The following is a 27,674-nucleotide window of genomic DNA, read 5'->3' as shown; positions in this document are numbered from 1 at the left end:
ACCAAAGTCGTCTTCCCGACTTGTTAACGTAGCTCCTCGCGTCGAACACGGCAAAAGGCGTGCGACCAGCAGTCGCTTGCGACCAGGTAGCAGCTCGACAACACTGATGCTCCCACTTGCAAGCGCGAACCTGCGGGTAGCCTTCTCTTTTGAAACGGAAACTCTCAGGAATGACGTTAGCGCACATTTGAAAGTTTCGCCTGCTTTGGCCAATGTGGAACGGTTAGGCTTAGCGACGACTACGGAAACCAGGGAGCAACTCGGTTCGTTACCCGGCGCATCCGCAGTCAGCGTCGTTGCCAAAAGCTTCACTAGCTCGCTGTTTGGTTCATCGGTTTGCGACTCAAAGTTGCATTGGTGGAATATCGAGCAGAGAGTGACTGGCCTGCGACTGCAGCTTTTCGAGCAAAGCGACCGTTTGCGGCTGTGGCTTTTTGACCATAAAAGTTGCGTAACCTCTGCGAATAACAAGTGTGAAGGGGTCAATAATCAGAGGGATACTTTTTCGTGCTTTTTGCCACGTTTCAGCACGAGAAGTGCGCTTTAGAGCAGTAAAACTTCGCTCACCGAGTGTATCCCATGGCGCAAATCTGCCCGCGGTTTTTTGGCCACTTTTCGGCACCCAGGAGACCACGGTTTTCCGGCATCAGAAAAACTTTATTTTCGTGTGGATTCTATCATGGGGAACACCAGAGATGCGACTGCAACTGAGACTGACGGTTCGTGTGCGCTGCGCCATGGAATTTGACAGCTTCCGTTCGCTCCACTATAAATAGCTGGAGGGCTGGAGGCACTCTGCACTCGCTTGGTACCCGTTACTAGGCAGGTCATCGGTCGTGGGTTCGGTGTTTTTGTGGCCTGATCTGTGCCTGCATGAGACTAATTCATCGGCGGTATTAATTTGATACTGCATGCACAAAAGGGTCGCCGCCGCTGAGCGGCAGCAATGCCTCTGCTCGCCACTTCGCTCTAGGCGGGTCAAGCTCTTCGTGCACTTCGAGTAATGTTTGGGTCAGGACCGGAAGATTTTGAACAAAGCGATTTCATTATAGCGAGGGATTACTGTATATAATTTTTTGGTAGCTGGAGGTCAAATTAAACTGATAGTTCGTAGGTAAATACTTCAAGTATTTTGAAGCCAAAAATGGCATTTTTTTAGAAATTGCAACTTTATAATTTTTTTTTACCATTTAAAGACCCGTGTTTACCTTTGAACCAGCATGTATAACTCGCACAGTGGCCCATGATGCTGTGTAAACAGAGCACAACTATAAGTCACTTTAGCAAAACTCGCAACACAGAAGATCAACCACAGCAACTTACTTTTGCTACTATCCTTGTTGTCATAGATCGAACAGAGTAACCCTTTACGGCCAGCCGTGGTATCTACTGGGTCTCGAATTCTTCGTGCAACAATTTTGATGATGGTGAATTTTTATGGCATAAGGGCAGCTTTGGCCAAAGAGTGCCACGGCACAAGGTAGTTTTCATCGCACAAGGTGGGGTCAAAGACCCATTTCCCAAGCATTTCACCCTAAAGAAGCCGAGCACCAGGCAGCGCAAAGCTTGTGCCCATTGTATCACCGGTGCGTAACCGGCAGCACTGGGGATCGAATCCCGCACCTGCCACATGCGAAGCGGATGGTCAAACTACTAGGCCACTGCTGCGGTTCGTGCAACAATTTTATTGGTCGCTCATCCGAAAGGCAAGATATCGTAGTCTTGACATTCCACAGACGGTACTTAACTATAGCATAGCTATTCCAGCGGTCACAAAAGGGTGCCTGCTAGCAATCAGTATTATCATCAGTGGGCTGCGTGCGAAAAAAATGGGGCAAGTTCATTACGCGAGGAAAAAAAAATTGCACTTTATGAGAACCTAAGTCAGCAGGGTGTGTTCATTAAGCGAGCATGTTTATTACGTGAGTAAATACAGTAAATGATATGTGTCACATTCAAAAAAATAAATGCCAAGACCTGAAAACCTGTCACCTCAAAGAAGATAGCAGTTAATGTGCCAGCTGCAGTTGCACTGCCTATAAGTGAGTAACAACCAGGGTAAAAAAACCAGATGGCATTTTTATGTATATTACAAACTGCACGCCTATGCAAGCAAAAAGACACACCTGAATGATATGATCCACTAGATATTCCAGCAAGAGTGGAACTGACAAACCGTCTCCTGGAGCAACCTCAGGAGCAGGAAAAACCGCATTTTAGAGCAGGTTTCCACATCTAAGTCTAGCTCCACTGCCTTAGCTAGCCAAAGGCTGAAAACATATGAGTGCTCTTTATTTTGTGGCTTCCCGCAGCTCAACGCAACAAACGCACAGTAACACAATCGCAAGTCCAGCAGATTCAAAGGCAATCAACGGGGGAAGCTGGTCTTAGAAAAAAAAATTTTGTTAATGAAGTCACAATACGAATTTTCAAGTAACATGTACTTTTGCGTGCCGATTCTAAATATGTGATTCAATGTTATGTAAAACAAGTTTTGGTGCACTTATTTAGTAATGTGTTGTAACTTTTTGCCAAGCACTTTCAATAAATTTTGCTGCAGGAAGCTTGCTAGAACACATGCCATTGGCTTGTCTTGACATCAAGCTATGCAATAAGGGCAAAATTAAAATCCTGTCTACCATAGAAGTTGAGTTACAGGGTATTGAATTTGCCACTTCATAAATGGGAAGAAAAATTGTATTTGTGATGACTTCAAAATCCTAGAACTCACCTTCTACAACAGGCAGGATGATAATTTTACCCTTATTGCATAGCTTGATGTCAAGAGAAACCAACAGCATGTAATCTAACAAGTTCCCTGCAGTAAAATTTCAAACTCACAGCAAAAAGTTACATAACATATTGTGACGCGAGGAGTCAAATTTAACCAACTTTTTGTGTTGCCACTCCATGCCTGCAGACGAGCACGGGGTATATTTTAACCCAGTTTTTAAGTTGCTGCCAGCTCATGAATGAAAAGGAAGCTTTTGTGTTAACCGTTTCTAGAGTCATCATTTGACGAGAGTAGAATCGAGAAAAGTTTGATTTAGCCCTGCTGGCAGTTCAGCACATGCGAGTTTTTGCCTGGACAGCGTCAGCTTATACATGCCTGGCAATTCCCATTTCTGACAAGAATACCCCTACGTTCTGGAAAAAAAAAATTAGGCAGTACTGACCCACTAAGCTTACATGTGAATTGGTGCGTGCCAGCAGAGAACCTAGTGCGTGCCAGCAGAGAACCTACATGAGGTTTCCATTGCTGTTGGGCTGTCAGATAATCAATAGGAACACATTCAGGCAGCAAAAAAATGGTAGCATATTCAGGAAGAACTAAAATGGTGTGCTGCCTAGCCACTAACCACCAATCCTCATGCAGATCGTCTAGAAAAAGTCCCGCTGGTGCTCCACGACTTGCTGCGCCCACTCTGCATCCAGTGCTTAGCACCTTTTTTCATAGGAAGCTAAGTACAGTAAAACCTCGTTGATAAGCTCCCGGTTCATATGAATTCCCGGTTCGTAGGCTCAAAATCGCGGATATTAAAAATGTCCCAGTGAGTTACCTTTATTTTTCCCGGTAAATACGTTCCCGGAAAACATAATTTCCTCGCTACTACGTTTAAAATTTCGACAAATTGTGGTCGTATAATATGTTTATTGAGAAACCACACATATGCAAACATACAAATGGGCCGAACGAGAGGGCACACGACGTTTTTTTGCGACAGTCACCCACCGCGGTGGCTTCTCTGCAGAGCCTACATGCAACGAGGCGAAGCTCCACCACCACAAGAACAAAAAATAAAATAAAAACAGCGCTAGCATTCAAGACGGCCCTTTCTGCAGGGATGCGATATGAAGAGGAGAAACGCTGAGGTTTCTTCGCGATGCATAAGGCAAGGAGGCGAAGCTTCTACGAACTACAACAATGCGCTTATATACGAACGGGCCGGGTCTGGGAAACAGCTTAAAAAAAAAAAACAAACACTGCGACAATCAGCCGCCGCGGTGGCTTTCCCACAGTACTTGGGAGCAAAAGGGTGAAGCATCCGGAAATGACATAGAAGAGACATTGGTTACTTTCGTCACTGCTGTTGACGGACCGGATGCATTACGAATTTCCTTCCGCGCTAAAGAAAGCGCGAACGCGGACTGAATTCAGCAAGCTCTGGAACAAAATCTGTACAGCTCTTGTGCCAAGAAATGCCAATCGAAATTTTTATCAAGAGACATTGTCAATAAATGACTTTTTATCTCATTCAACAGTTACATTTAAAAAATCAGGCGGTTTGGATCATACATTTTTCCCGCAATTAAAAAAAAAAAAACATATCAACGAGGCTTTACCGTATATGTTCAAGGACAGCATGGACAGCACTTCACTTGCAATAAATATTTTGTCGTGTTCCCCTGAATGGAGCTGGGGACCATTTCTGTCCCACTTTTTCAGAGTGGCTTTGCACTAAGAGGACATATCTGACCCAAAGAGCCATTAACTGATGCATGAGGTTGGCAATTGTGCTTAAAGCCCCGTATATACTCGCATAACGAATCCACTTTTTTTCCGGAAAAGTTGACATCAGTTTGGGGGGAGGGTTCATTACGCGGGAAAAAAAGTTTCAACAGATTTTTTTGGAAGGATCCAAATTTCATATACTACCTCCATCCGCCCTTCCGTTGTCAACGAATGCACATGGTCAGACGCGTTCGTGTCACTAGTGGTTAGTATCATTCACTTTGACGCGATCCGACAATTTTGTGGTAGAGGACAGCGCTGGCCAATCGCTGCGAGGTAACGGTAACAGGCTGAACACCAGCCCTAAGGGTCAGGTGCGTGTTTTTTATGCCAGGTTAAAAAAAATACACACACACAGGACGACTACGAGTGTGTAATGCAAATGTTTAAGCCTTAGCTTAGATAGCTTAGAGCACATAATGCGCCTTGGCACTCTGCCATGTTCACCAAGCACGTCACCCCCCCCCCCCCCCTCTAGCAGCAGCTCTCCTCAAAAGATAAACAAGTGGTAATGTTATTGGAAGGCAGCAGTGCGCCAACGCAAAAACTTAGTAACCCACTACAAGAAGCTAAAGGCTAAAAAAAAAAAGTAAATTCAGGATGACAAAAGTGGGGGGCGGGTTCATCATGTGAGTACACAGTATTCCTTTGCCCTTCCTAATTAAAGAGGCTCCAATACGCAGAAAATTTTTACGCGAAACTTATACCACTCTACAAAGAGTTAATGTCACTTACACCAACCAAACCAGTGAATGTGAAAGTACCATTGGTTCATTTGAACCTCAATCATAGGTCATGAGACTCATTCATGAGTTAACTCGCTCGGACTCGCTCAGGCTCGCATTCAGATCAAGATCTGAGTTGTGAGTCTGGGTTCAGGCTCAGATCATGATCTTCATTATCGCAACAATGGTGTGCGCTTCGATTTTTTTTCCTCCCCATTCTCTGATAGCGGAAGAAAGGAAATAAAAGATTACAGCCGTGACAAACGACGCTTGAAGGTGAGGCGGCTTGGCGATGTCTGTGGGCTACCGAAAAAGAGGATTTCTTGGAAGAAAGACGCTGTTTTACCTTTTTAGTTAATGCGGATACGGTAATGGCCCGCAAGGGGATGTGTCAGAAGCTTCAATCAAGTTTCATCGTGACTGTACGCGAGAGGCGCGGTTCCCTTGTCATGCTTCTCTTACGTGCCTCGATCCCTTATTAATTATGCAGCGCAATCCCATGCCGAAGTGAGCTGTGACTCTTAATGAGTGAGTGAACCCAAGTGAGTTGACGAGTGAGTGAGCGCAAACAAGTCACAAGTCAAAAAGAGTGAGTGAGCCCAAATGAGTTGTGATGAGTGAGTTGAAACGAGTTGTGAATTGTAACGAGTGGTTCACCCTGGACGATTCTCGAGTCTGAGTGAGCTCAAGTTAGTCGTAAACCTACAGGAGTTTGAGACCATGAGTTCAAGTGAGCCCGGGCCCCTGTGAGTGTGAGTTTGAGCTCGTAGGTTGACGTAACTTTCTTGAATGAAGCTGAATGGGCATTCATGATTCCGCCAAGGTATGACCTCAACGATACAACATTCCCGGTTAGGATTATTTCCTGGTTCACACACCAAAAATTGTGAGCAATAATAATAACATAGATGTTTCACTGTTTTACTACGGTCCGAGTAGGGGTTCTCACTCTTTATCCTCAGGGAACCCTCGTAATTTTCAAGAGGCACTAAAGAACCTGGGTGTCTTGGCTTCCTACCTAGCATGCATGCATGTAAAAACGAACATGCATATGCACAGCCAGACAGAAAATGCCTACAATCAATTAACAATAACTGACTACATGGTAAAACAGCCTACTATGAGAAATTACTGGAATTAGCCCCAGAATAACATGGATAAAGGAGGGAGGGGGGTTGAGGTAATGAATTTCGGTGCTCGAGGAAACCAGAACACTCAAAGGAACCCAAGGGTACCACACAATCCAGTCTGAGAACCCCTGGAGAGTACAAAGTGCTTACTTCTTTCAGAGGCTTATAAATGATAGTCTTGTCCAGGTCCTCTTGAGCTATAGGCACCCTAAGGCCATGGCACAGTACCCGGACTTTGGAATATCCAGACTCAGTCAGGTTGAAAGAATCCTGCAAAAAGACACAAGTTGCCAAAAAAACCCTGGACTGTCTCACAACACTACCATGCAAAAAAAACAAAAACACTGAAATACTAAGAAAAGATCAGCATTCAAAGGTGAACTCTGCATTCAGATGCATAATCATTGTTAGCTCGAACTTTTTAACACCTCCAATTTTAATCAAGAAATAAACATAAACCTCTTTTTCACCTTTTCACCCGTTGCTGTGGTACATGACTTTGCAATGCTTCTGGCACTTAAATGGCACCTAACACATCCTCACAACTTTTTTACACGTCCATTTTAAACTCATTTCAATAGCATTTTGCTCTGCATCATCACGATCAGCCTGACTGTGCCCACTGCAGGACAGAGGCCTTTCCCATATCTCTCCAATTAACCATGTTCTGTCCCAACTTCAGCCACCCTACTCCCGCCAACTCCTTACTCTCATCCGCACGCCTAACTTTCTGCCACTCACTCAAAAATGAATTGCCAGCATAGGCCAGTGTCATTGCTGAAAAGGAAGAGAGAATGCATATACCAGAGTATAGTGCATAAAATCCGACACAAACACTTTTATACATATAGAGCATTTTGCCATTGGAATGCCGAAGCATCAGGCGTTGCATGTGCTCAACTGGGGATACCAGCATTAGTGGCAATGCCAAAAAAGTCTCCACAACACGAAAAATGAGTTGGATCAAACGTTCTTTATAAATGACAAACCCTGTCAAACATCCGAAGTGTTCGGTAGCCTCTGGTGCTGCATACTACACTTTTGGGGTGCCACAGTCCAAGAAAGCAAAAAGTTCTAAACATCTGGCTTCTCCTTTGAGCAGCTTCAAAATGACAAATAGGAGTGATTCGATCTACTGCACCTTACTTAGCTAAAGCACAATAGATAAAGCAGCTGTTTTTCAGCTCCAACTTCAACGCAATTCCTCACAATATCACTATGTACACAGCTTTGAAACAAAAACTGGACATCTTAATCATGGTTAGAGTGTAAGTTTAATTGGGCTTTAAGCAGAACACTGCAGAAAGCCTAACACAGCAATCATCTCAACTTGGTAACCACTCTGCAGGGTAAGAAAAAAAAAGCTTATGAAAATTGGAAGGGAAAGTGCTACGCAAGCTACTGCTTGTACCATCACCATCACAGCTTTCCCTAAAATGTGAACAAGAAACAGGATTGCAAGACCCAACCAATTATCATTACCAGCACACTGCTGGTTCACCATGCTTAAACCAACAAGGAAACCAAAAGTCTGACCAACAATAAAACTTCAGGCATAAGTACAGAGATCCTACAGGGAAGCAGACTGATACATTGAAATCGGTCATTACACAACAACCTATAGGCAACGGGCGAACATAACTCCGGCACCGACGGGAGTGCACTTGCAGTGAGGAGCGCACTTGCTGCAGGATAAGCTCGCCGCTGCGCAAGCTCCAACAGCGGCAATCCGATTGCGGCGGCTGGTCCTGCTGCGTTCTGTATGCTAAGGCCGCCAATTTTAAACACAAACCGTTGTGTTGTCGCATCGTTGTCTATTGCACAAGCTTGCACATGCGATATGTCACCACGAAGTCTGTTTGACGGCTCCAGTCGATCACACTTGTCCGGAGGCAAACGCTGCATCACACACACTAGCTTTTGTCGATTACCGGAGAATGAAGTTATCAATGCAAATTGCATGCAACAATAACCGAGATATATGTGGCAAGCTTTTCGTTGGCGGTGCGAAACCAAATGAGACCCAACCCGGCTTAAATTACTGCTGGTTGGCACTGCTGTAAAAGCCCCACTTATCAGGAAGAAAAAATTCGTTCAAAACTAGTTTGTTTTATGCTAACTATACGGTACCAAATGCAGGGCAAATGTGGGCAAACACGGCGCAGCGGCAGCAACAGCCATGTGTTGGCCGGCCATGCGGCTGTGCTAGCACAGTCTAAAAGCAGTGAAATCTGTAGGCATGCAAAATACAAATATTTATTATAAGGAAGTACAGCAGTGCTTTCACAAAAACGACCCCCCTTCCCCCCCAAAGTTCAACCCTCAAGTGCTGTCGAAACTTTTTGTGCATGTTTTCTTTCTCTTGTGGTGCCTTTGGTTTCACGCTATGCTACTCAGTCTGCTATGCCGGCTGCACCGGAGCAATCCTGCAGTACTCTCACCACCGCTCGCTGGGTGGCACTGGCTGCTCAGTGACCACGACAGCTCCTAGTGAATGCCCGTTGCATATACTCGGGTAAAAACTGGATAGTTGAAATAGTAATCATTCGTGGTCAAAAGCACCAAAAACAAAACACGAAAAAGGGCCCAACGCAGTGCTTGCATTGTATCGGTCATTTCTCTTTTTGGCACTTCTTGACCACGACTATATTTTGATGCCTGCAAGGCAGATAACCCAAGACAACTATGAGAAAGCTAACCATTTTCTCTGTATTTCCATAGTTTTACAAGTGAACACTTACATAATTGGTAATAAAATCCACAGGACCGCTGAAATATTCACTGGGATCCGAATCTGGTTGAAATTCAGAAGAGCTCTGCAAATCATGGAACCTGCAATGACCCAAGGCCACATGGAAGAACTCATGTTAAAACATTCCAGAAGCAAAGCAATGGGTTTCTGCAAGATTGCACTCCTCTAAAGGCATGAAGAGAGCTTGAAATCTGCTAAAATCATCAAGTGTTCAGTTTAACAAAAATGCCTAAAGTCATGTACAGTCATGGCCTTAATAATATGGAGCACCCTGCAGTGATCAAGTTCCTCCCACACCTTACCTAGAAAATTTTACTTCATACGTACATTAGCAAACGCCACCGGTGCCCTCAAGGTAAAACCCAAGAAACCTTCACATTGTTTCTATGGAATGCGAGATAAAAGTTAAAATGCCAAAGCGTGCTCCATATTATCTTGGCCACACCTAAACATGCACATCATGCACACATGCATGCACAAGATGAAAATACCAAAGCACTGCAGTGGAAACTTTTTAGAAATCCCTCCACTCGTAGTCTGCTTTCAGTGGTTGTGGACATTCGTGTTTTCTGAAGCAATGTTTTTTTTTTTTGTTACAACACAGACACCCCCGCCCCGAATAATTGCTAACTGCTTATAGCTTAGCTGCTTCTGAATAAAATAAGTCCATTCAAGAGCAAGACTCCTCACTGCATGTCCCATAATAGCCACATGCAGTTTACCAGTACTCTAGACAAATTAGAACACCTGTGTATAAAACATTTGATCACTGTTCTGACATTATTTTGTTCCAATAAATTGCATTGTCTTTATTTCCACTTGAGACTATGGCACAAACCAAATAGCCCCTGGTGTTGTGGAATGCCAGTTAGCTATGACAGTGCAAGAGTATGCAGGATGCTGAATTCATTACTATGGGAGAAACGAATTTTCTGAAGGTTCACTTCACTACTTTTGACTGAAAAAAATTGTTAGCTAAGTTAGTATGCAACACATTAAAATGAAGCTAACAAATGAAAAAATATTAAGCAGTAATAAAAAATGTCTAACACAAACTGATGAGAATTATGGTTATTTGTAATGTTAACACTTGTAACATAAAAATAATATCTGAAACACAAAAAAAAATTGTTTTATTGCATAAAATATCTCAAGTTCTAGTGCTTCGACTGACATTTCAAGCTACAAAAAAAACACTATTTGCTGCCTCATAGGACTCTTCACTTTGAGACCTTTTTTGTGGGTCATTGGCTGTAGCTCTCGGTTGTTTGCTCAGGATGATCAAGACATAATCGTGTTGACCGATATTTGCCTCTATTTAGAAAAATATCCAGAAATTCCCTGCATTTACCAGTTGTGTTCATTTTTCTGAAGCCTTTGTGACAGCCTGTCCACAATCAAATTGGTTCTCATGAGAGAGTGCATTATCGGTATGGCCACCGAGAGCAGGCCGTACCCAGGCCTGATCATCAAATTTTGACACGCGGATTTTTTTTACCTAGAGGAGGATTGCGAGGCACCGGGTTTCGAACCCCGGTGCTCTTGAACGCGAGGCAGATGCTCTGTCTCTCTCTGTACATGCGTGAGTGTGTTATGCAAAAGGTTGCTCAGGGAGTGCAGCCTGGGTCTTGCAATCCCCACCAATGCAAGCATCTGCCATCACAGGTCAGGGCTGCATCATTTAACCACTGCGCCACATGTGGTATCAGGACTCCCAGGGATCTATGAATGCAAATTAGAGAATCACGAAATCCGCATATACGAGCATTAACCCATTATCGCTATCCGAACACCTTCCGTCCGTGAACAATGGATATACCGGAATTGAAGTGAAAACCTCAGTGCTAGCGCACCTAATTCGTATTTGGCCTAACTATGCAAATCGACAATCTTCTTCTTGGTAAAACTGCAGTCTCTGTAGCCATGGCAAGACCAAATCTTGGCTAGATAATGCTGACATGGCAAATAACGACCATAGTACTGCGAACATCCCCATTACATCTCAAGCAGCACAAAACATCGATAAACCGGAATGGGGTAAAAAAATGTGCCCCCTGGTGGACACGAGTTGATGTTTTGGGCTGGTTTCTTGAGGTCTTCAACCTAAGAACTATACTCCATTTCATATATCAGGTGCAACATAGTCTAAGCTAGCGCTCTTTTGTTTGCGCTGCCGACATGCGCGATCAAAAAGTACTGCATTCCTTGTGGGGAGAAAAAAGCAATGAATTATTTGCAGGTATGTCTATTACATGATACATTTGTCATGAATTCTATTAAATATCCTCTTACTGCTGACAACACAAATTTTTGTGCCTTAGACCAGTGGGCCACAAAAAAAGAAGCACGGAACAAAACACCACCCTTTACATGCAGACTACTTCCATACCTTTCATAGCATTGCACCTGATGTATGAAACACTATATAAATCCAAACTATCACACATCATCCTGAGGTTCACCGCCATAGCCAGCATTTAAAAAGATTAAGCCCGTAAAGTTAAAAAAAGTCCCCCCCCCCCCAAAAAAATGAACACAGAAGTCATTTGCAGGATGGTCTGGATATTGGAGGTTCACCATGCTCGTCAAGAAAAGCAGTCGACCCGCTGTTGTGTCCCTCACTAAAATTCGCCGCTTCGTAGCAGTTACAAATTACTTCGAAGTAATTCGAACTTGACTTTTTGGACTATATAAATGATAACACGTCAGCAAGAGCAGTGGTAGCTTTGAAATAGAACATATCCAAGTCACTGCTGACCCATGCTCAAAGGACACGGTAAGGAAAGAGCCAAACGGGTCATGCTAACTGGAATCCTGCAGCTTTTGTATTAAAATTTCTCCTTTGTGTTGTGTAGCCAATGGACCTCTTTATGTTAGAACAATCTCTAGATTTATAAAGCTCGTGACAAACGACAGGCCAAGAAACCAGTATTGCTAAGTCTGTATTCAGAGCTAGACATTTGTAGCTGCACCCAGGCTTCCAAAGTAGCAAAAAAAAATGACCTGTCCAATCTCAAAGGACTTCAGGACAGGCAAAAAAAAAAAAACAGCAATGAACATTGATTCTTTCTTTGCAGTACAAATTTTATTATCACAAAGCACATGCATACAGGCAGCCAAGGCAAACATATTCCATACAAGTTTCACTTACTGCAAATCTTCCAGGCCTTGGCTGACATTCATGGGTGCCTGGTGAAAGGTAAACTCGAGATGCCATTCTGGTTTCTGAACAGCAGGGCTTGCATCCTTCAGAACAACATGACACAGAAAAAAAAAAAACACTGTCAGGCTGTCATTCTAGTATGTGACCGTGCCAGTCACATGTGAACAACTTTCAAACGCTTTAAAACTTAAAAATTATTAAAAACCTGGTTTAGCACCAAATATTAGAAGTCAATGGTGCAAAAACCTTCAGCGAATTATTTTGTACCTTAAAGGGGCTCTAAAAAACCTCCTGAGAAGCTTACATAGCTGAATCACTAAGTTCTGTTGTCATGAACACCAGAGCCAAGTAATACACTTCTACATGCAGCAAAGAACCCGCAATTGCTTGTGAAGGTTGGAGAGTCCCTTTTGCAGACTCATGCTTGCATCCTCCTCTGTATCACGCTGCTGCGTATTTCTGTTCAGAAATGGCAATTGGTTAGATTTTTTCAGGCGTCACGCAGCTACCATTGCAACAGCCAAGGCAGCCACGTCATTTCTGCAGATCAGGAAGCTCTGCCCCTCGGGGAATTCTCAAGCACATCGGCAGCTGGCAGTGGGCTCGAAAGGGTAGGGCCGGCGGAGCAGCACCAACCATGGCTTGTGAAAATGTGACGAGAGAGGAAAAGTCCCGAAGGCTTGAAGGAATTCATATTTTGAGCATTAAAAAAATTTTTGCTGTAGGATATTTGTGAGGTGACACCCTTTAACACCCCAGGCATATCACAGCTTCATTGAGAGCCCCTTTAAGAGCTATTTTAAGGCATTAAACAATATTTCCTGCGTGCGTATTGCACACATATTAACTACAATGACAGTGAACTTGTCCATGACTATACAGCAGTCTTCTGATGCCTAAAAAAATGCTTTTGGAAGAATCTGAAGAAAGTTTTCATGACTGAATAAGGTGGCCGTCAGCGGCCTTAAAGTTGCTTAAAGGAGCAACCCAGACGGCAGCGCCAGCTAGCGAGCTCAAAGAATAAAAAATTGATGCAATTTTTAGTTTTGAAACCGTAAAAAATATCTAATTTATCTTATACAACGGTTAATTTTGCGTTACAGTGCACTTAACCGTAGAGGAGGCTATGACTAAAGACATCTACACTGCTAAGAAAGGACTTGAACGCTTTTCAGCAGCCGCATCGACACACACGTGCTTGCGCATCTCGCTTTGCTGTTTTTTCTTCGTTTGCTCTTTGTTGTGTGCGTGTTTTGAGTTTGCTTGTGTGCACAAACACACAAGCAACAAAGCACGCTTTTCGAACACAACGAGGAGCCGAACGGAAAAGTGCGCTTACCGTGGTCGGACCGAGAACGATAAAAAAAAAAAAAACTGTTTCAAAATATCCGTTTCTCACCGTCAGAACGCTCGTTTATTATCGTGATAGCTACTTTTTCCAACATAAACGAATGCACTCGTGGCTGAAGTGCTACCGTCTGCTTTAATTTCATAATGTTACTAGCGCCGCTTCACACACAGCAGTGACTTTTGGCATTCACGGAGGCCGCGTTCTAGCTCCTTTGGATTTGCCGTGTAGGAGCGTTGCTGCTCCTTTTCGGTTTTCCTCCTTTAGTGCAATAAGACAACTTTACGGCAAAGGCCGAGAAGAAGTCCCGTGTGACAGGGGTATAAGCCTGTATACATTACGAAGGTACGAGAATTGAAGAGCTAAGGTCCTCTACCATTACATCATGCGATCTGCCACATGCATTTGTTGCAGTTGTTTCAGGCTTGGCAGAGCTTACCTCAACAGCTTGAGACTCCAATGAGCAAGTGCTTCGCAAAGGTGCTCCATTCAATGCACTCTCCAGCTGTTGCAAGAGATCCTTCTGCCTCTGGGCCTTGCTCACTGGACATGGTGAGGTATCGCTGAAGTCCACACATGTAGGCAAAGGCTTACACTGACTGCTGCCACTTTCAGGACCCTCGCATAGCTCCACAGAGTCCTTTTGCTGGGCATTCATTGGTTCTAACGGTAGTGAAGAAACTTGTTGACCGAATACATGGCAAGAAGTTGGTTTAAACTGCAGACGCGCATGGCCTTGCCCTGCAGAACGATACAATGATGAGTCAGTCTTTACTGGGCTCCCAGTATCAGATGCCCGAAATTCAGACGTCTTGCTTTGTACAGATGCTTCACTGTTTTCAGCCTTAGTACCTGCTTCCTGCACTTTTTTACTGGAGTCAGAATTAGCTGTCCTGGGTGGCCTGACCTTAACACTTGGATCATATTGTGCCTTGCAAGCGAGATATGGTTGGGCCATTCGAGCACGACCACGAGGTTTAGGTTTCCGATTACGTCTGGTGCTTGGAACACAAGGCTTAGAAGTGGTAAGCGCTGGCCTGTCCTTGGAGACTGGTGTCTGCTGTGTTACAGGTGTTGACGTCTTAGAGTTTGTGCTGTCTGTAATTCCAGCAGTTTCACTACTACTAAGGTTTTTAGAAGGAGTGGCTACTGCAGTAGGAGTGTAAGATGCAACATCTTGTCTCAGGCCAAGCACAGGACTTCTTGATTCTTGTGCCAAATCGTTTGTGCTGCCTTCCACTCTGGACTCTTGCAATGGGCTCGGACGCCTACATTCGTCAAACCGCAGCATTAAGGCAAGGCCTCTGCCAAGGCCCGGTAATGTAGGAGGCGTATCTGAGCCTGTTGAAGCTGCCCCAATGGAAATGCTGGTAGATGAGGATGACCCCTGAGTGGGGGAGCTAGCAGAACTGGCAGGAGGAGATGAAGGTGGAGACACTTTTGCCTCTGCCTGTGACACTTTCACAGGAATGCAATGCACTCCGGGGGCACGCTCAAGGATATCTTCATAAACATTCTGGAATGCTGCTGCGGCCACACTTTGCTGAATACCAGAATAAATCTGGTGGCCACTATATTCAAGTCGCGGTTCCTTCACCAAAGGCTGTTCACTTTGGCCAGTTCTGAGCAATCTCCGCTCCTCCTGCAACATGAATGCTGAAGAAAAAGAATGAATCCGAAGGAGAATTAGCACCAGAGAACCACACCCAGATGCATCCTAACACACACTGACACTCACCTTGGATTTCCAACTCCTTAGGTTTAGAAATCCCCGTTTGAACTATACAAAGGTTAAATTAAATTACTTCACACATATATCAATAGTTTAAAGGCAAAATTACACACTGCAGACCCTCAGTATCCAATAGGGGGTATTCACACAATGTCACAGTCGACGTCTTAACATCCAATACGCAGCTACAGTAGTGCAGGCCGGAGCAGGGGAAATAAATCGACCAAACGTGCACTGCAGCCTTTTGCAGTGCTGCAGAAATGTGAAAATGGCGGCCACTGCGGCTTGAGCGCACATCCATTATTGGCATGTTACCAACAGATACCGACGGAAAGCTTGGTTTGGTTTGGTTTATGGGGGCTTAACGCCCCAAACCGACTCAGGCTATGAGAGACGTCGTAGTGAAGAGCTCCAGAAATTTCGACCACCTGCGGTTCTTTTAACGTGCACTGACATCGCACAGTACACAGGCCTCTAGAATTTCGCCTCCATCGAAACTCGACCGTCGCGGCTGGAATCAAACCCGCGTCTTTCGGGCCAGCAGCCGAGCGCCGTAACTACGAAAAGCACATGAACCATGTTGACATGAATCAAAAGCACAAATTACCAGTTGCCCTTAAAAGACTGTCAGAGTTGGAATATCAGGTTCAGACATGGTACTACAGTCGGACCCCGCTACAATGAACGTCGCTTCAATGAAATATATCTAATTTCCCGTCAGCTCGCCATAGAAAGTAATGGAACAAAATTCTCATCCCAACGAACCATTTTTAGGGGGAGTTTCCGCTTCAACGAAATTTTTGCTATGCAAAGCTGGGTTTACAAATCCATCTTACAATAAAACAAGCATATCGCCGCCCATCTGTGTACTTCCGTAGGTCCATGCTGCTTTGTTTCACTAAACTTTCGCTAGAACCAATTGATCCACTCATTCAAACGCACATGAAGACTGCCATTGCTTGGTGGTGATGACAATCGGGCTGGCTGCCTTGCGACAAGGCGCGGGTGCAAGCTCCCGTTTTCTTCCAAGCCAGAGCCGCAACCAATCCGTCGCCAAAGGACGCAGCAGCCTGGCAACAGCAGCAGCGCGTCTGCCCTAGTTTTTTTCACTCTTGCTTGTGCGCTGCAATCGACACGAGCATGGCGAGTTTGTCTAGGAAGTGGAAGTTCCTTTCTTCCGAGAAGCTGAGTGATGAAGCCATAATTGAGGGCGTTCGCCACAGCGACACATTATCAGACGAGGACAGTGACGCAGAAGATTTAGCACCATCATCTGCACTAAAAGTGATGGAAGCATTTGATGTGCTCCGCAGATTTATTGGTGCTCACGATAACGACGTCTCGATGCAACTGCTCACAGAGTGCGAAAGTCCGCCACGGCACTCGTGGGAAAAAAAAAAAAGCAGAAGCTGACCGACTTCTTTGGAAATAAATGATGTTTTGGGACTATGTTGTCCAACCTGACAGTGTTTTTGGGCTGATTTCGCCACAACGAAATTTCCACTTCAACGAAATTTTTCGCGCACCCCCGTCAGTTCTGTTGTAGCGAGGTTCAACTGTAGTATGCTGTAACAACAGTCAATAAAGAACTTCACAGGACACAGTGCTAGACACCACCTTATTCAGTCTGTTAGGCTACTGCCTCATCATTTGACAGCTCACACATAAAATTCAGTCACCAGAAACCTTGCTCTCTGCAAAATCCCAACAGTACGCTAAAATCAACAGGTACCCGAAACAAGAATAAACATTCTCAAGGAAACATTCCCAAGAGGGGTACGGACCAAATTTTTACGTGTGGCCAAAATGTGGCTGCATGCTACTCAAATTACAGGTTACACTTGATAACCAAAGGTGAGCAGTTTCCGAGAAAGCTGTATAGCTTTCCTTTGTAGCCGTATGACTGCGCTTGGGTGGATGCCATTGAGTAATTACTTCCTTATTACGAATCTACTCCACCTTGGGGGATTTTCCTAAACCTTTGACCAACTCTGTTCCCACTTGGAGTTATTGAACAATTCGCTCTTGCCCTACCATGAGCTTGAGCTTGGAACAAGGTGATGTGTTTAATCAGCCATCATACTGTGTCTGTACTGAAGCAATAAAACTTGCAACGTGACTTCATTTCCTGTCATCATCACAATTGCAGTGCATTAAGTGGACATGGAGCACTCGTTCAAGAGTACTTAACCACTGTCAGTTTACCTCTCTTTTACAAGAGGAAGAATGCAATCATAAGGAGATGTAACACTGCACGGAACTGCGCTGGTTGAGCCGCAGAAAAGTGCCGAAGATTTTTTGCCCTCAGAAGAAATCGACAGCTTTTTGAAAGAGAAAAATAAGCCAATTAATTCGCCAAGTGGCTTCAGTCCCTTGTATTTCTCACAAATATATGATTTCCTGAACATCTTAAATGAAAAATTTCAGGGAAATAAAAATAATAATGAAAACGAGCGAGGATGTTTGTGCATTTCAGGCCAAATTACAATTCTGGCAGCTCCAGATAAATGCAAATAAGCTGGAGCATGGAGCACTTTCGATAACTCAAGCCACGAGGACGCGTTGCCCAAGAACCTTCCAATATTTTCGCAGATTCGCTCCGCAATCTTATGGAAGAATTAAAAAAATTCGGTTTCGAGACATCCACAGCCTCTACAAACAGTTTGAAATATTCTCTGTACCCTTCGCTCCACGAGTTGATGATGTTGAACCCAAGTTGCAAATAGAGCTTATTGAACTTCAAGCAAACGCCACATTACGGCAGAAGTTTGAAGGCGTAGGTGCCCTGGAGTTTTAAATTTTTTCAGACAAAACAATTTTTTTCCAACTCTGCGGCACAAAGCGACAAGGATCACTGCTATGTTTGGGAGCACAAACTTGTGCAAGCACCCCTTAGTTAGCATGCTTAGAACTGAACTGTAGTTCCTGCAATTAAAAAACAAAACCTCTTCTTGACAAGGCCAATTATCTTTAAGTAATACTCTTGTTTGAACAAGTTGGTTTATCTTTGAACTGGTGTGTACTCGCGAAAAGAAGACTGGACATAACAAAGGAACACACACGACATGTACACAGCGCATTTTCTTCTTCGTGCAAGTATCGTGCAAGTATGTACCCGTTCAATCATCTTTGTAGTTTCCTTTATTCAGCACACTAAACGTTGATTAATGCTCTCCACCCCCCCCCCCCCCCCCGCCCCCAAAACGCCATTGCGATTTAACCCCCTTGCCCTTTTTTGCCATTTTCCACCTTCTGGCCACTGGGAGACAAATTTCTCAATATGGCCCACATAGCAATACATGTTTTGAGACTCCTGGCTTAGTGTGATCAGACCTTAACTATACTGACGACAACCCACGTAAGGGTGGTGTAGGAACAGCGCTAAGAACAGGACAGAAGTCAAACATGGAAGCACAGGGACGGGCGCTGACTATCAACTGAATCTTTATTTCGGAGCACAAACATATATAAGGTGGCAGCAAGGGGGTACAATCAGGTATGCGCAGTCACATGGAAACAGTGAATAGTCACGTCAAATAATGAATTTTGACATCTGAGGCTGAGATGGACGGAAGGGAAGAGGCGATATAACAGAAAAAACCGATAAAAAACTGCACGGAGTAGAGGGCCGTCACGCGAACTAAGAAAAACTAGATGAAGGATTAAACAGGATGCGAAAGTATGGCGAAAAAATGGGTTTATAAAAGTTTAAAACTCGTGGAAAACGATAGTGAAAGAATAAAACCATTAAAAACAATAAAAATTGCTGTGTGCGGCTAAAAACATGTAAAGAGGGCGTTCAACATTTCTCAAGTTTAACAGGGGCCAAAAATTAAAAAAGACTAAAAAGTTTTTGAAGACAGTCAACAAAAAAACGCCAAAAACCAAAGCACCATGAACCCCAAAGAACGAAAGGGGAAAAAATTACTGCTAGAACATAAATACCCTGAGTTAAGTCACCTCTCAAAAGGTATGCCCAGCTGCCTTTAAGAACATCAATTCTTTCTCAGAAAGGCAGATGGACGGAGTGCTCACACAGCAGTCCTTGGCATGCCGGATTTCGATGGCTTCGATTATTTCTCTAGATAAGCGATCCCGTCCTTTGCCAATGATCGTGCACCCGTCGTAAACAGGGGTGCGGTGTCGTAATTACACTTTTTGCAATGTTTTGCAAGGTTCCCGGTGATAGCTACCCTGCTCATAATATTGTGGTGTTCTTGTAGCCTGGTGTTTATACATCTCCCCATTTGGCCTATGTATTTCTTTCCGCAGGACAGGGGAACTGAATATACAACACCTGTGGCGCATGAAACGTGGGGATTGCCATGCGTCTGCCCACAGCCACGAGGAACTCTACTACTGTTAACTCTCTTGCAGAGTGAGGAGAGCTTATGGGGTGCCGAAAACACAACGTCCGCGCCTGCTCGTTTGCCAACTTTTTTCACGTTATGGCTGACATTGTGCAGATAGGGTATAACGACAACTTTTTTGCGGTCGTTTCCATTGGGTGCTTGTGGGCGTTGTTCCCGTCGTTTCTTATTGAGGCATTCTGCTACTGCTATAATGTGCTGTAAGGGGTAGCGCAATTGTTTCCATGTGACCGCGCATACCTGATTGTACCCCCTTGCTGCCACCTTATATATGTTTGTGCTCCGAAATAAAGATTCAGTTGATAGTCAGCGCCCGTCCCTGTGCTTCCATGTTTGACTTCTGTCCTGTTCTTAGCGCTGTTCCTACACCATGCAATACCAACTAGCCCGTCAACTCGCTCTCGCCACGTAAGGGCCTGTTCAAACTTGTCAAAAAATCCGGCGAGCGAAGCGGATCCACCTGCTTTTGATGCCGACCAGGGTGGAAAGTGGCGTGGCAAGGCCGACCGGTCCAGGACAGATTTCTGCCACCAGAAAAATTCTGCGGCGACAAACATGCCAGTGCCCTCAGCATCAGTTTGTTGACAGTAATGGTTCCCATCCTGACAACCAGATGATGCACTAGGCTGAGGTTATCATTGCATCTCATGTGCCTGCATTTAGCGCATGTAAGTGTGCATATGCTTATAATAGGTAGGCAGCGTTAATTTATGCTCTTATCTAACCATATCTGTGTACGGCACAAGCAGTGACGTGGTAGCCGGGAAGTGTGTGGAAAAGCGAGAAACAGCAGCGGAAAGTAGCAACGGTGCGGCGGTTCCGTCTCACCCGTGCGTTAACAGATGAGAACAGGTCCTAGTTTTTTCCGGCGACCAAATCCGCTTCGCTCGCCGGATTTTTGGAGAAGTGTGAACAGGCCCTTACCGTTATCACTTTTGAGCAGTAACATATTCACCAGTCACTCATATATGAAAGGACGACTGCTACTTCGATCGCCGGCGAAAATGCAGGAGGCAAGACACCTTGCTGCATGCATTGCGGCAACGATAGATGACAATGCTCCATGTATTCCCTCGTGACGTCACATGAGCATTCAATATGGCGGTCACTGCCGGTGGGAGGAGTTTTCCAGTCTCAATTTCAATAGAGTTTTTTTGGAATATACAGCGTGCCCAGGGCACTCAAATTTTGGAACTAGAATCATAGGCTCTTGTATTATTTAATGAAGCACAAAACTACAATACCTAGGACAACCATATCATGACCCGTTTAAGGCAAAGGTTCCCTGCCGACGTGTAGTACAGTAAAACCACAATAATTTGAACTCGGTTAATTCGAAATCCTGAATAATTCGAAGATTTTCTGCGGTGCCGGTGCTGCGAATGGTGGGCCACCACCATTCCAACCACCATTCGTAGCACCATATTGCAGTGCACAACGTTCTGATTGGCTCAGATCACCGCACCCTTCAAAGTGCTGCAAACGATTTGTGAGATGGAGTATAGTGGTGGCTCCTGACTGGTATGCTTCGCTGCCAAAAGAGTAGCAGAAACCAACTGAACCTCAATTTTTAACAAGACTACCCTATTTGCAGTGTACTGATAACACAACTCGATATATAGACAGTGGCTAGTTCTAAAGCACAGTCTGCTGTGGCTTCGATCAGAAGCAGGTTAGGCCTAGCAGCGCCTAGCGAGCGGTGCACTGTATGCACAGCAGCCGGCCGCACCTATCAGTCTATTTTACACAACTGATTATCGATACATCATGAAAAAATTTAGCTTAGTCGAATTCATCCTACCTGAAGGCCAATGCCTACAATACCAGGAGTACCATCAAACTTTTCAAAAGCTCCAAGCACAAAACAAAAGACCAACCATGCAGTCCCATGCAGTGGATGCTTTACAGAGTTGCACGTACCTTCACCGTCTTCAACATCTTGGAAGGCATAGTTTAATTTGACTAGCTCCTCATTTAAACATATGGTAGCTTTGTTGCAGCCAATAAACAACTTTCCTGTTAGGCCCCCAGAGGATGTGCTTCCTAGCACCTGGACTTGCGCTGAATCAGCCCCTGTTAAAATGTGGACAATATTTGTGTGTGAGAAGGTTGCAACCACATATTTTGCTCTAAATATCACTTAACGTTTTTCAATTAGCCTACACAAGGAACACATCCCTTATCTAGCTTTTGTATATACCAGTAAAAGGAGTAATAGGCAACCTATAGTGCCCAGGCGGCGCTGAAATTGCTGCATTATGCACCTAAAAAGACTGCTGCCGTTAGCCACTTGGACCGCTACAAACACCAGACTATGTTCTGAACGATTAGGGGCACAAGTCTGGCTGATAAAATTCCTTGCATAGGTGCTCTCAACGTAGCACAGTTAGCTGACTCACACCAGTGTGCCTTCAATAAAGTGCGGATGCTCATGCCTTTAAGCACAAGCACGTGGCGTCGAAGCACCCCACCGGTGCACCAAAACATGCGTTCTCCTCTCACTAGGCTGTATGCTGTGATCACCACAGCAAGCTTCAGTGCGGTTGCCTATAGTTGCAAACTATAAGCCTCGAACTGATACTGGTCATATTACAGCACCGCTGGCAGAGAAAACTACAAAAAGCAAATGCGTACAAAAAAAAAGCGAACAATTGTCATAAGTAGGTTCGGGCAATGGCAGAAAATAAGTAAACATGGTGCCAAACAAAGTGTCTGCTGGTTTGGTGTTTTAACGTCCCAAAGCAACTTAAAATATGAGGGACGCCGTAGTGAAGTGCTCCGGAAATTTCGACCCCTGAGGTTCTTTAACATGCACTGACATCACACCGCCACAGCCCAAAGTGTCTGCATTTGAATAATTGATGGATTTGTGTGTGCCAAAGCGACACTGTGGGTTATGGGGAACATTGCAATGGAGGGCTACCAATTAATGTTGATTGCCCGAGTTCTTTAATGTGCATTAAAATCTCAGTATGCAGGTATCTCACCATTTCAGTGCTAACAAAAAAAAAAATTCAACTGCTGTAGCCAAAATCACAACCCGCAAACCTTGGGCTCGGCAGCCAGATGTTACAGCCATCAAGCACCATGAAGGGTGGCTGCACATGAAAGTGTTTCCAGTTAACATTCAAACTGCATTAGCCTTAAGCTGGCTTAAGGAGTATGCAGACTTGCCTTTCTACAACGCCTGCATATAAATGAGGGAAAATTGTGTCCAGCATGAAGTTTCTTGTGAAGACAGCAGTTCAAGTAAATGCTGTTCTATACCACAGGACTACCTGCTGCTGCTCCACAGGAGAAGGTACGACCATGTGGCAATGGCTCTCTTCAGGCTAGTGTCATTGGCTCTTAGTGCAAGGACACTGGCCTTGTAAACATTGCAGCTTGTCCTTTGCAAATAGTCCTTTTTTGGGGCATAAAGATAGACTCTGTGGCATAGTAATACTGGTGTTGGCAGGCATCAGAAAAAAAGGAGAATATGCTAACTAGTGAGCAATTTAATCCCTGAATGTGAATTTATTACAGTTAGGCACCTGGTTGTAAGATCTGTAGGAGGCTATTAGTAATAGCCATATCAGTTTTTGGAATTTTGAAAACGCAATTACCTTCAGCATTGTGGCTCAACAAAATTTGACCTTTTTATGCTAAAAGGCACGCACTTTACGAAAAGCACCAAACGCGTGCACACCTTACGAAAAGCGCAGCATGTGCCACTCCTTGGAGCACACGCCATGTGACCTTATCTATGTCACCTGCGCTGCTGTCCAGAGGTCACGTGACATGCAAGAGAGATCACATGACACGAGCGCCACAAGGGCACTGTTTTGGGCTGGCCGAAATTTGAGCCAGAGCATGGAGGGTAACTGTATTTTCGAAATTCAAAAATTTGATATGCCTATTATAACAGCCTGCTACAAACCTCTGGTTGTAAATAGATGACTAATTATAATAGTTAAAAATGATCAGAAAGTTAACCAGCTCACTAGTTTGCATGATTCTCTATTACTATACCGCATAATTGATCTTTGTACTTCAAAAAGCCCACATTTAAGAATTAGTGGCGGGCTTCCCTGGAACACTTAGTAGACCAACACCATGTTTAAAACTGTAGGCAGTGCTTGTGAATGCCAGGGGCAGATCAATGATCATGTCATTTGAGAACTGGGTACGCATAATAAAACAATTGTTCCCAAAATTGATTCCATCTTTAATGCAATTTCCGGACCTTCACCACAGGCTGAATTTACACTACGCCCAGCACATGAACTAGTAATGAAGAGGCAACGCTGGCATAATATTTCAACCAATGGCGAATGGCAGGAAATAAAAAATTTAATAGAACTAGGTTCAGAACTATATGTCAACGATCAATGTCGTCTAATTTGGAGTGAATGTACAATAAAACCTCGTTACTTGGGCTTAAAGGGGCTGGAGAAATGTCCAAATAATCCAAAGATCTGAATTAATGAACTGCCCCCAAAAAGCTGCCAAAAACCGCTCGTTACATAGTACTGCATTTTATCGTGTAATGAGCCCACTCACATAATGAACCCACTCCTCAATTTTGCTGTTGAGAATTTACTTTTTTTTTAACCTCGCGTAAAAAAACGCGTACCTAATCATCAGGACCAGTGTTCAGCATGTTCGCTTTAAATCACTGTGATTGGCCACTGCAGTCGACTATCGCAAAACTGTCGGATCGCGCTGCGATACAGCAAAAACATTTTGAAGCGAACAATGCTAAACACCGGCGACACATGAGCTCGAGTAATGCGGAGATGCAACCTGTCACCCATGCAATTTTGTTGCTGGATAAACGGCCAGACGTATGATATGAAATGAGCCTTAACTGCTACCCCAAGAACAATAAACTGAAACCACTTTGGAGCCTGGAGTTGTAGATTGGGAATAAAGTGATTTATATGCAGTGGTGGCATACAGTGAGCACGTATTATTAACGTAATTGTTAAGAAAGATTTCCTCTGAGGTTACCTCGGTGAGTTAGTTACGGCATACTTAGGTGCGGAGTTTTATGACAAGATTTGGTATTCGTTCAATTAAAGATCTGAGGCCTGTGCAACTGTGGCTGAAGGCCAGCACTACGTCGATGCTACAGATTACTGAGCACTCTAAAGACATGCCATCAAGAATGAAAAAAAAAAAGATAACACCAAAGCAAAAGCCGGCTAGGTGTTCGAAGATGTGCGTACCGTAAGAACCGGAATATATGCCGAACTTTTTTTCAAAAAACCATGGCGAAAAGTAGACTCCCGTCTTATTTACCGGTCATTGGCGGAAAAACTACGGAACTCTTGCAATGATGGGTGGCTGAAGTCAACAGCCTCCATCACCATCGCCATCAGCAACAGCGAGGCGACGTTGTGGCACCTTTATTTTGCGTTTTCGTTGTTGCAAAGCCATTTTGGCTAAAGGCTGCTTTTTCACATTTTGTTTCAAAATGAGCGGAATCCGACAGCAATTCACCGTCGCCTTCAAGAAAAACGTGACTAGATACGCGGAAGCTCACGGCAACCTGGCGGCACAGCGAAGATTTGGAGTATCTGAAAAGAGCATTCGATACTGGCGGAGGCAGAAGCTGCATATTACAACTTGTGGCAACCTGAGGAAAACATTCCGTGGGCGGACCGCAGCGTATCCAGAATTGGAAGGAAAGGTTGCGGAGTTCGTCCGGGAGTTGCGTGCAAGATCGCTACCTGTGACTGCCAAATGCATCCGCGTCAAAGAGGTAGAGATACAGCACGGAGTGGCAAAAGAAATGACAGAAAGCGCATGTGTACACATGCACGTACCACGTTTGTTTTCGCTGCTCTGTGCCGTGATGATAAGGTGCTGACAAAAACGCGGGTCGACGGGCGTGCGATACTGTTAAAAAATTGGCCGGGTGTACATATGAGCAGCATTTAAATGAGAATACCGTATTTAAGTGCATAATTTGCGCACTTTTTATTAAAAATTTAGGGCTCGAAGAAGGGGGTGCGCAAATTACGCGGGGATTTTGCGAAAAAAAGTCCACAAAGGTCATAACGCGCAATATAGGTCTAGTGTATGTTGCTGCGTATACGTCAGCACACGGACCCGCATCCCACGCTGGCCGCCCCCTCGAAAAAAAGTTCACTCTAAATGAAAGGCCGTGCACCCCCCCCCCCCCCCCCCCGCCCCCTCCTTGCGGGATGGCATAATGGTGCATGCACGAAGCTGAATAAGACACTTAAAACAGCGTCATCGCTTGCGGCCCAGCCAATTGTTCGGTAGTTCCAGATTCTGTAAGTTTGCTTTCGCAGCTTCGTCCAGGAAAGCAACCGCGAATCAATAAATCAATTATCACACCACACAATTCTTTAACAGTACTGCGCGAGCGCCGACCAAACTGCTTGTCGACGCCTTATCACGGCGCGGAGCTGAGAAGCCAGCGAGAATAGCCACGTGCGCACAAGTTTTCCGACACAAGGATTGTCGTCTATGGACAAACTTGTGCACATGCGGTTATTCTCGCTGGCTTTGCCGCTCCGCGCCGTGATAAGGCGCTGACAAGCACTTTGAAACTTGCTGTATAGTTGTGATATCCTATCGCAAGACACAACCGAACAACCGAACACAAGCCGTCAGAGCCACCAAGAAAAGCGTAGCCGGCAGTCGAGTCACATGCATCAGCCAAACAAACAGCTGTGCTGGCTCTTCTATCAGCTGCCGATCCTCCCCGGAAGCGCTGCTGGCTGTTCCGAGTGGCGATGCCGCTGGTGCCGCCGCGATTGTAACAGCGGCCACTGACACCACCATGAACGCCCAGTGGACAAAATATTCAAAAAGCCTTCCGAACAAACACGCGGAATAGCCGAATGCTACTGGGTAGAGCCATAGGGTAGAGCCCGCGTGGATGATGGTGGTCTAGCTCAGCACGGTACGTAAAATATGCGAGTAAAAATTTTTTTGCAAACCCGGGTGATAAGTTAAGGGTGCGCAAATTATGCGCGTAAATACGGTAAATACTGTCACCATTGTGCAACCTGTTGAGCCGCATTTGCTTCAAGGAAAGGGTGGCTTTCGGTACTTTTTCCATTGAAAAAGATTTTTTTTCATTTTTAGAATTGGTTAATTGGGGGGTTGACCTATAGTCCCGTCCGACCTATAGTCCGGTTTTTACAGTAGTTTGTTTTGGATGTGAGGGGTTGAAGACATTTCGACTGTGGTGCTCATGAAACATTTCAATGTAGCGGACCCCTTTGCACAGTAATGTTTCACGAAACGCTCTGTATTTTACGCTCGTTATCGCATTCGCAAGTTTTCTAAATAGGGCGAGGTTAAAGCAGTAGATTAGTGCCGGATGTGGCTAATTACTGTAATTTACAATGTACAGTGCGCACCCGATTTAACGTCAGCAGGGCTCAATTTTTCTGAAAAAAAATTGTGTTCACTAGACTGCGCCCGCAGGAAAAACGGGTGCGACCAGAGCATAAAAAATGTATGTCCATGCACAGCAGAAGTATCAACCCCGTAACAGAAAAAGCGCAGAGGATTTCATGCCATATTGGCATGACAGTCCGAAAAGCGCACCTATATACAGTCCGAAAAGCGCAAAATTCCAGCTTTTAAACATGTACAGCCCGCAGACTGCATACTGGAAACTATAGTACAAGGAAGCCAATTAGTTAGCCATACGTGTTAAGAACTTTCATCGCAAATTAATGCAAAAGAACAGCAAAAAGAGGCGCATGGAAGCGTTTAATTTGTCACTGCCTTCCTTTGCGTTGTATGGTCTCAAGCGGTTAGTGGATCACGTGGCTAGCATTAAAATGTGTCATCCTCAACGACACACCTCTACATTCCTTAAGTGAGCGAAAGAATCACTTAGACAAACACAACAGGGCTGGGAGCTGCATGATCCTTCATACGCATGCGCTTCCGTGGCATCTCCATCATTGC

At 44.6% G+C, this 27,674-nt stretch overlaps 1 protein-coding gene across 1 annotated transcript in view; it reads right to left on the bottom strand.

Moving 5' to 3' along the window:
• Positions 1–27,674, bottom strand: part of LOC144114147 (putative ATP-dependent RNA helicase TDRD12) — a 169,337-nt gene that overhangs the window by 105,555 nt on the left and 36,108 nt on the right. Inside the window, 5 exon segments of the mRNA XM_077647669.1 lie at positions 6,519–6,638; positions 9,110–9,200; positions 12,272–12,366; positions 14,071–15,287; positions 21,654–21,806. Of these exon segments, the coding sequence (XP_077503795.1) occupies positions 6,519–6,638; positions 9,110–9,200; positions 12,272–12,366; positions 14,071–15,287; positions 21,654–21,806 (1,676 nt within the window).

The sequence above is a fragment of the Amblyomma americanum genome, chromosome 1 (assembly GCF_052857255.1).
Source record: "Amblyomma americanum isolate KBUSLIRL-KWMA chromosome 1, ASM5285725v1, whole genome shotgun sequence".
Taxonomy (NCBI): Eukaryota; Metazoa; Arthropoda; class Arachnida; order Ixodida; family Ixodidae; genus Amblyomma; species Amblyomma americanum.
Note: the sequence above shows the minus strand (reverse complement) of the source record. Positions and strands in the feature narration are given on the sequence as shown.